A 9822-nucleotide genomic window follows, 5' to 3' on the forward strand; every position below is an offset into this window, starting at 1 on the left:
CGTTTCAAACAACACTATTTCTCAGATGGTTGCATCTGTTCTAGAAAAAGGTTTGTTTGCATTTTCTTATATTATAAAAAGGTTAAATCTTTTTAGATCACATGCAATCTTAGATCCATATCAACCATATAAAGACACATTATTCACTTCATATCAGATACTTTTAACGCTACAACTGATAACATACTTGTTGTATTCTAGATAAGCGTTGTCTACTAAGTACTAACCCAAAAGAAAGAAAGAAAAACTTAGTACACTCCCCATGTATAGAAACAAATAATATAATCACACTTTTGAGACATTAATCGTATTACTCCTTATGATCGTTAGAGTATGACGAATCCAAGAGCAAATTGTTGATTCTTTGTCTTGTTATCTCCATTTGAGATTTTGTATTATTACTTGTTGATGATCCTTCCTCCTTGTGTTTTCTCTTGTAAGTCTCAAAGAACTCCTTGTTCTCCTTCTCCAACTCCTTCCACACTGCTATAATTAAACAACATTTGTTTGACTAAATAAACACTACTACTTTGTTCAGAATAAATTAAACTATTAAACTAGCACAATAATCACACAACGAAGAAGAAAATCAAATAAAGACGAGTTGATTGGAGCCTGCAACTTAAATGACACAAAAAATGAGATTTGAAATCAAAACAATCCATTAAAAAAAAAGATGACACAAAAAATGAGATTTAAAATTAAAATAACCCATTAATTAAAAAAATGACAGAAGTATCTTTTACGCACTTTTATTTATTTTTATGCACAATAGAAATTAACTGAAACGACTACCGTTACGTGGACCATTTCTCTGTCTCTTTTGTATCCTTTTTCACTTTCTGATTCTGTCACATTAATTAGTGTTCTGGGAACCTAGGGGTGTTCAGATACTCTAATTATTACACTTCATTTAATGCATTCAACCAATGGCGGCCAAACCTTTTCTGGAGGATTTTTCGTGATTTAGACCATTATCCTCTAATTCTTGTCTTCACATTTTCATTGTTCAGATACAAGGATAAAAGCTTAATAACATTATAAAAAATGTTGAACATTATTTTATTTCGGTTAAATATGTACTACTACCGTATTACATTGTGATATAGGAATATTATTTTTCTGATGCTGATAAGAGGATAGGGATCACACCTTGGTGTTAAAAGTTTATCTGCCCTTGGTACAAAGCATCTGCCCTTGTCTGTAACATTAGTCGTTTGGTGCATGATATAAGCTGAGATATCTCAGCACTAATTTTTTATATCATATTTGGTAGAAGGCATTTATTCTGGAATAAATTTATACCTTATACCAAACAAGATATAAAATACATCCCATCCCAAGAGATGGGATATTATATTATAGATTATTTTATACCATCTTTTAAATGGTATAAAATAATCCCAATAGATAGAATAAATTAGTCCCGGGATTATAATTCCAAAAAAATTTTGACTACCTACCAAACGACCATTCCAGGTTCTATGAATTTTCTTCCAAGTATAATTATATTATAGTTGTTGTCCATTAATTCTCCACTAATTTTATGCGCAACAGGACTTATCGTATCAGCAGTGGTGTATCTATTGCATAACGTGTGAATTCACAGAAACTCTGTAGATTTTGCACAAAAACATCAACTAAATATCTAGTACTATTTATTATCCAACCACTTAAAATATAGTACATTTTTGTGCGCAACTGGATTTAAGGGTGACCATCTCAGTTAAATCCCATAGCGCACAAAAAAAATGCGCAAAAAGTACTTCTGTCAATTTTTTTTTAGGCCTCGTTTGTCCGTAGATATAAAAAAAAAAAACACACACATTTTTTGAAATTTTGGAGTTGGAGTTGGAGTTGGAGTTAGAGTTGGAGTTATATTTGACCATAATTTTTGAAATTGTAGTTTTTGATGAAATGTAATTGTAAAAAGTGAAAAAGGTGAAAAATTTTGAAAAATAAGTTTATTGAGTTTTTGAAATTCCGAAATACAACTTAAATTGTATTCGAAATTCTTATGGCTAAACGCTGAAAAGTGAAAAAAGTGAAAAAATTCCGAAAAAAAGTGAATAATTCATCTGGCCAAACGGGGGCTTAATGAATTATTTTGATCTCAAATCTCACTTTTTGGGCCATTAACTTGCGGACTCGAGTTGATTGCTTGAATTATCATCAGGGTCAAATTCTGATTTTCACTTTTGGATTCATTAAAGGAATTTTTACACGTTACAGCTATTTCTAATACATAATTAGTGGTAATGACTACCTTTTATTTTAATTACTAATAATAACTAAATACTTTTCTAATTTAACTATTATAGCTACACAATAACTTTTAATTACCATTTCACAAAGGTTTAAAAATTAGCACCCCAATTCCATATCCCCTTTTAATGATAACAATATTAATTACTTAATATACATTACCATTCTCTCTCATTTTTCATAAATTCTTACCTTTTTAAAAAGAAAAGAATCTTTGAATGCCCAGTGAAATAGTCGTCTCCTTCCTCTTTTCCCCCTTCTGCAAAAATTTCACTTCCATTCTCATCAATCAACAAGTTTTTTAGGGTTTTGAGAAGACAAAAAATATATGTATTTGTGTATGTTCTATGATATAACTACCAATTGTTGTGGTTGGTGGTGTATTTTTATAAATTTTTCTATATATTTGTGTATTTTGTTCAAATTAATTCCATCAATTCATCTAATTTCAAATACACGGGTGGCGCAAATACGTGGTAAGTTTTCTTCTATATATTTATATATTTTGTTCAAATTAATCCCCTCAAATACATGGGTGATGTAAATTGTTACTCACACAAATAAATGAGATTTAATATAAAATACATGGGGTTTGATTGGAAACTTCAAATACATTAGTTATGCTATCAAATACATGGGTAATAAAAAACGAATTCAATATTGAAAACTTCAAATACATTACCACTAAATACATGAGTGATGCAAATTGTTACTCACACAAACACATGATATTTAATATAAAATACATGGAGTTTGATTGGAAACTTCAAATACATTAGTTATGCTATCAAATACATGGGTAAATAAAAAACGTCAATATTAAAAACTTTAAATACATTGGCTATTGAATGTTTTCAAATTTTGAATTTTTGATTTTTTACGTTTGAATGTTAAAGATTGAATGAAGGAATAGAAAACGATTATGAAAAAGAAATCTAAAATCTGATTTTGTGGAAGAGTATAGTAAAAAATACCAATTAATAACTAATTAAATGATCCCACCGTTATGGCCTAAAATTAATGGATATGTTTCTTTTTTTTGTATTTCTATGAATTTACACACATCATCAAATACATCCAAAAAAATACCTTAATTTGAGAAAACATAGCTATAAATGATAATATTTAAAAAGAATTTATAAATGATAGTGAAACTATCATAAAATAGTCATTTGAGTAATTTTACCTTCATTAAATCTATATGGACTGCCGCGCTTGTCAGATCATTTAATGGTGTCAGTAAATATCAGTGTCCAGCCATGTTTACTTTCTCTAGGACATAGCAATAGAAATGTGATTTTCATGTCACAAAATTGGAAAAACATGATTTCACTCCAAAGTCCAAACTCTCACTGGGTGAATGCCTACTTAAGCAATTCACTAACTGGACCAAACAAGTCTCACAAAAGTACAGTGAAAAAGTACCGGTCCATCATCCCAACCAGTGTTTTTAAAGGCGTTTTTGTGGTGAGTTTCACAACAGGACATGCCAAAATTGCTTCAAGGCATAGATTTATAAGGTGTACGCCCTAGAATTTAGGGCGTAGGCCCCGAGAGTAAAAGTATAAGCCCCAACCTTAAAAGCATACGTACGTCAAATTTGATTTTTATTGTTTTAAAATATTTTCACTATACATCATGATTTTTATTATTGGTGTAATGATATTTACACTTATGCTATCATATTTTCATGTTGTGATTTTTGCTAAAATATATAAATAAATAAAGCAACACTCACAAAAAATAACACTGCAATGAACTAGGGGTGTTCATGGTTTGGTTAAAATTCAAACCCAAAACCGAACCAAATCGATTAAATAGACCGACATTTTTTGGATTTGGACTTAAATTTTTAAAAACCGATAATATTTGGTTTGGTTTTAATTTTATTAAAATAAACTGCAAAAAAAAAAAAAAAAAAACCGAAACCGAACCTAGCCGACAAATTTTATACATAATTTTATGATTATATATATACAATAATATATTAAATTAGATTGTAATTATCATGAAATTCACAATGTTTAATCACGTATTTTTCTTCCATAAGGATTAGTCAATCTTTCTTGTGCCATAAGAAGATAAAGTTTCAAGCACCTTTAGCTTTTGAGTATTGTAACTTACATCAAATATATCATAAGACACCTTATAGTTAAATATATTTGACTTTTTCTGAGTATATTTTAACGAAATGATGTTACCTAATTAAAAATTTGTCACTTTATTTGTTTGTTTAATGTGAAGAAATAACAATAGAAATAGAAGGAAAGAGTATATAATTATGTATGGTTAAGAACCGAATAACCAAACCAAACCAAACCGAACTAAAACTGACAACAACCAAACCGATAATTGTATAATATATTTGGTTTGGTTTGATTTTAATATTTAGAAAATTGACTAAGTTGGTTTGGTTTTGGTTTTGACCAAAAACCGACTCAAATCGAACCATGAACAGCCCTAACTACAATAAACAATTTTTTAGATGATTATGCATGAGATTGATAGGATAGAGACTCCATAGCACCATGCTCCTAAGGTAACTTTATCCATTTTTTGTCGTTGCTCTTACACTTTTTACCCTTCCCTTTCTTTGAAATATATAAACAAAAATCATTGCAAATGGTAGTTGAGGGTGTGAAGGCCTAATTTATGCGGGGTTCAAAAATATAATGAAGCCATAAATGAATGACGCTAAGGGGGTTGACGTCTATTATAAATACATAAAAAATAATTTTCACTTATATATACGGTGCAATTTTTTAGGGTTCTCGAGCTCTTACTAGGTTGAATAGATGTGGAGATCGATGATGAAGTGGATGGTGATTTTATCTTAATGATTATCTCGAATATTATTATTTTTTGTGTTGTTACCTTTCTCGAATAATAATTATAATAATTTTTTCTATATTGTTGGTGATTTATTTGAATTATTTGCAGAACTTTAATGAAAATTTTACTTTTGTTTATTTTCTTAATAATAAAATTATAAAATTGAACATACACGACAATTACGCTCCATAAATTCATGAGATTTACGCCTCACTTCATACTCCGTAAAACGTCTCGCCTCGTGCCCGCACCCCTTAAAACACTAATCCCTGCTACCAACACATTCCCATTTTTTCTCTAATTCAAATCGCATCTCGAGCTTTTCGGATCAGGTCACAATTCGAACCAAAAAAAAGTACTAACTCAAGACAAAAAGTCATATTCGTAACTCAATGTCTTCTACTTAATTAGGTTAAAAGAACTGTACAATTTTATATACTAAAGGGCCCGTTTGGCCATAAATATCAAAAACTTTTTGACTTTTCTTAGAATTTTTGGAGTTGAAGTTGGAGTTGGAGTTGTGTTTGGTCATAGTTTTTGAAATTGTAGTTTTTGATGAAACGTAGTGTAAAAAAGTAAAAAAATTGAAAAACAAGTTTTTCTTGTTTTTAGTATTCCGGAATACAACTCTGGAAAAAAGTGAATAATTTTTATGGCCAAACGCTAAAAGTAAAAATAGTGAAAAAAAATTCCGGAAAAAAGTGAATAATTTTTATGGCCAAACGCCGACAAATACAAATTGTTGGTAAATACGTTCTACTTAGGAGCTCCAATAAAACTGTATTAGAAAAAGCTCAAACATCATGGGTTTAGTGGGGCGGCCGTTATTTTGCAGCCCTAGCGGATTCAATATAAAAGTCGGGGTTAAAAGTAAAAACTTATCCGCACCGAATTTTCACCCAACAAATATTACGTATTAAATATACATAGTTAGAACTCATATATTTAATTTAAAATCTAAGGTATTATAAATACTAGTTTCTGCAACTGATTTTGAGTGGGGGAGGGGATTATTAACAGGAAAGTGAAAAGAGAATATCTGCTAAGCCCACTTGAATTGACAAATGCTGTCTCTATCTATGTTTCATACATGATACATGCACTCACATGTTTGTTCACTCAACTATTTGCTCCATTCAAAGGCAATATTTTTCACACCTTTTTTTTAAATTTAAATAAGACAATAAAGTTATTTCAAGCAGTATTCCTACTTTAATTTTTAGCTTCAACTTAAACCTTTTTGCTAGTATTTAAAAATACTTGTTTCTTCACTAAAAGCTTTATTAAACACTTTCATTCTCTAAAGGCCAAACCCATCGTGGTGTCTATCCACTTATTTTACTTGAACACCTCAAGTAATCCTTACTCCATTTAGACACCAAAGATAAGGTTTGACTGTGTCATTTAGACAATTTGCACAATCAACCAAATATGTAAAATGTTTGTAACACACTAGCCAAGGACGTGACAAAATGACAAATTAAGTTACGACATTTGGCGTTTGATCAAATAATAATATTAAAAATAAATTTTGAGAAAAAAATAATATTTCAAAAAAGGAAAAAGTCCCTACCCACCCAATCATTTAATAAACAATGAATTACAAAATAAATAATGAATCACAAAATCAGAAAATTAAAGCATGTAGACTTTTCCTTTTCAAGTTGAATTTCTGCTATCTGTCTTTAGTCATTAAAGGTTCTTAGATCATTAAGAAAATAACTACTCGAGATGTGAGTCTGTCTATTATATTTATTGGATAGAGCTGTCTATTATATTTATTGGACAGAGGAAACAACTTAGGATCAGCTATATAAACTCGCACGATCCATTTAAGTCCGATCTTTTTTTTTTTTTTTTTTTTTTTTGAAAAAATTTAAGTCCGATCTTTAAAAAGAAATAAAAAGGATTAAAAGCAAGAGAAGTGACCTGTGGAGGTGATAACTGGCTGTATATTTGCATGTTTGGAGAGTGCTTCCATGCATTCCTCTCTGCTCATGTTGAACAATAAACATTCTTCAATCAAGTGATGTACCTGCAAGAGTTAGAATTTTGAATTTATGAATTTTAAATTTTAAAAAAGTTAATTAATTGGGTTATAAATTAATTATCTGTATTTATTAAGTAAATCTTTTAATAATACAAATACACGATTTGAGTCAAAGTTCTACACTTGCATCCATTCATTTCAGTATTTCCTCTTAACTTGATGCTATAATTCATCTGATCCTACTGAAAATAGCAAACCCAAGAAGGAACGAAGTACAGGAAAAAAAGATACTAAAAGAAGAAGATATTATTAATTAGTAATACTAATTTATACTTACCAAGTGGATGTATTGAGCGGAAGAATCACCCATCGTATATACTTCAAAGAAATCCAATTAAAATGTCACGATGACTACTTTTAAATTTTTTTATTTTTATTGAATATGAGAAGAGACTAATAATAGAGGGAAGAAGAAGAAAATGATAAGGTAAAAGTAGGGTTTTCGGGAAGAAGAAATGACTGTAGATTTCACTAAATAATTACAACTGATTAAGCTGCAATTGGATCGAAGACTTTATAGAGAAAGTTAAAGATGGAAAATTGTATTTTATTATGAAAAGAAAAAGATACTCCATTATGAAGTAGAATATAATACTATTACATTTTTTAGAGAGAGGTGAATGTGATGTCATTAAGTTGATGGGGTATTAAGTCCCACGTGGGAAGAGACATATGATTGGTTGAATTGAGATTACGAATGATTCATTATTCTAAGGCAATTCTTCTTGAAGGCCAGGTCATCAAAGTCCACGTGACAAGTTAGGTCCACAATGATACAGTTAGCAGCCCAGAAAGGATCCAAATAGTTCTACCAACTTTCATTTGGTCAGACAACGAAGCCCACACCAGACCACGTGGTCACCTACAAGATTGCCTGGTGGACCGCTAAGGCATACCTGAAAAGTGAAAACTATTTACTCCATCCGTTCAAAATGTTTGTCTTTTTTCTTACTTTTTTTTAACTGGGGGTGGGAAAGGAGAAATGGGAGAGGGAATTACAATGTGGGAAATCGAATTCTTATCAATTAGTTGAAAGTTTATGTAATCAACCAATTGAGCTACTAAGATTTTCCAAAAATATTTGTCTGATTTTGACTAGTTTAATAAATAAAGAAAACTTTTGAATCTTGTGATCTTAAGCTCTCATTTGGCTATAGATTTTGAAGTTGAAACTTGAAACTTGACAATTTGAGTTTTTGAAGTTGTGATTGTTGAAACTTGGAGTTGTGTTTGAACATGCATTTTACTTGAATTTTTTTTTAAGTTTTGTGAGTGGAAGTCTCAAAAATCTAGATCAGTTTTTTGAAACTTGAAGATTTTTTTAAGACAGATTTCAAAATTGGATCCAAAATAGATGGCCAGGATATTTAAAGATAAATTTTTAAAATTTGATCCAAAATCTATGGCCATATGCTAGACAAATCTATCACCTACTTTTTTCCTAACAAAAATTAGGAAGAAATTCTTTGGTTTTGCAATGCATATTTCTATAGGGTGAAAATGATTTTCACCCCCAACTTTGCTTTAAAAATCAAACTCCCCTTCAACTTTGAATAATAATCATTCTCCCCCTTCAACTTAATTGACTTTTTAAAATTTCTATTTTATCCTTACATTATGAACTTGTCTTTTTTTTTTTTTTCTTTTACCTCTTTAAAATCATGATTTTTTTTATCTCTTTAATCTATGTAACAAATTTCCTATAAAAGAAATGAGAGAAATACTAGTTGAGTATATAACTTAATGTCGTTCTATAGTGAAAAAATGAGAAGAATAAGAATTTTATTAATAATACTCAAAAGTCTGATATATATTTATACAAGTAAAAATAACATGTAATAATAATTTTATAAACATATTTCAATGAAGGTAATATAAAATAATTAATCAAAATAGAGGCATATTCTATAACAAATTCCTAAAATGTTATCTATTTATATTGTAAATATTAAATTTTAATTTGAAATATTTCATTAAGGACAACCAAAACACGTTTATATATTGACAATAGAGCATAAAAGAAGTGAAATTATATATATATATATATATATATATATATATATATATATATATATATATATATATATATATATAGAGAGAGAGAGAGAGAGAGAGAGAGAGAGAGAGAGAGAGAGAGAGAGAGAGAGAGACAGAGAGAGAGACGGACGTCCGCACACACACATACAAATATATGTAAAAATAAAAGATAATATGTGTGTGCGCGCACGTGTATATATGTCACGCCCCGAATCATGGCCTGGACGTGACACGGCACTTAGTGCCTGACTATCTACGACCGAGCAAACCCATGGCTGCTGAGTCTAACAGTTGTATCATGAAAGCATGCAAGATATAAAATGAACCAAGAGAATACTCCAACTCAAATATAATAGAGAATGCGGAAATAAATGTTGTGAGGCAAAACCAACATAACTGAATAAAGACTGTGTCTATGAAACCTCTATGATCAAAATACTGTAAGAATAATTAAGTCAGGACAATACCCTGGCATGCCTCAAGTGCTAATGAACTAACTAATGCCCCAAAGCTGGAAATAGACGAAGGCTCGAATGAAGCGGCTCACCAACTAGCCGATCTATTTAAAGTCCGGAAGCAAAGCGACGCCGTATCCTCACCGAAAGTCGACCGCACCATGTAAGATGTGCCCGTGCATG

General features: G+C 30.2%; 1 protein-coding gene across 4 annotated transcripts; it reads right to left on the reverse strand.

Annotated features, from left to right (window-relative positions):
• Positions 1-206: 206 nt before the first annotated feature.
• LOC132049544 (uncharacterized) lies at positions 207-8083 on the reverse strand. 4 transcript variants are annotated; one of them, XM_059440402.1, is made up of 4 exons: positions 7425-8082; positions 7027-7132; positions 1153-1201; positions 348-483 (listed from the first exon to the last, which is right to left on the reverse strand). In XM_059440402.1, the coding sequence occupies exons 1-4, from the start codon at positions 7455-7457 to the stop codon at positions 444-446; spliced, it is 228 nt and encodes a 75-aa protein (XP_059296385.1). In that variant the 5' UTR covers positions 7458-8082; the 3' UTR covers positions 348-443. The 4 variants fall into 4 exon arrangements, with proteins under 4 accessions (XP_059296382.1, XP_059296383.1, XP_059296385.1 ...); XM_059440401.1 differs by having other exon boundaries at positions 358-486; positions 7425-8083; XM_059440399.1 differs by lacking the exon at positions 1153-1201 and having other exon boundaries at positions 207-486; positions 7425-8060.
• Between the last annotated feature and the right edge of the window lie 1739 nt (positions 8084-9822).

The sequence above is a fragment of the Lycium ferocissimum genome, chromosome 3 (genome assembly GCF_029784015.1).
Source record: "Lycium ferocissimum isolate CSIRO_LF1 chromosome 3, AGI_CSIRO_Lferr_CH_V1, whole genome shotgun sequence".
NCBI classification, from domain to species: Eukaryota; Viridiplantae; Streptophyta; class Magnoliopsida; order Solanales; family Solanaceae; genus Lycium; species Lycium ferocissimum.

Bases quoted from the DNA above. Each gene is read 5' to 3' on its own strand.
- LOC132049544 (XM_059440399.1), bottom strand. From the start codon at position 7,457: ATGGGTGATTCTTCCGCTCAATACATCCACTTG. The intron at 7,133-7,424 runs GTAAGTATAAAT...TAACTCTTGCAG, and splicing joins CCGCTCAATACATCCACTTG to GTACATCACTTGATTGAAGA. The intron at 487-7,026 runs GTCACTTCTCTT...GTTTAATTATAG, and splicing joins GCCAGTTATCACCTCCACAG to CAGTGTGGAAGGAGTTGGAG.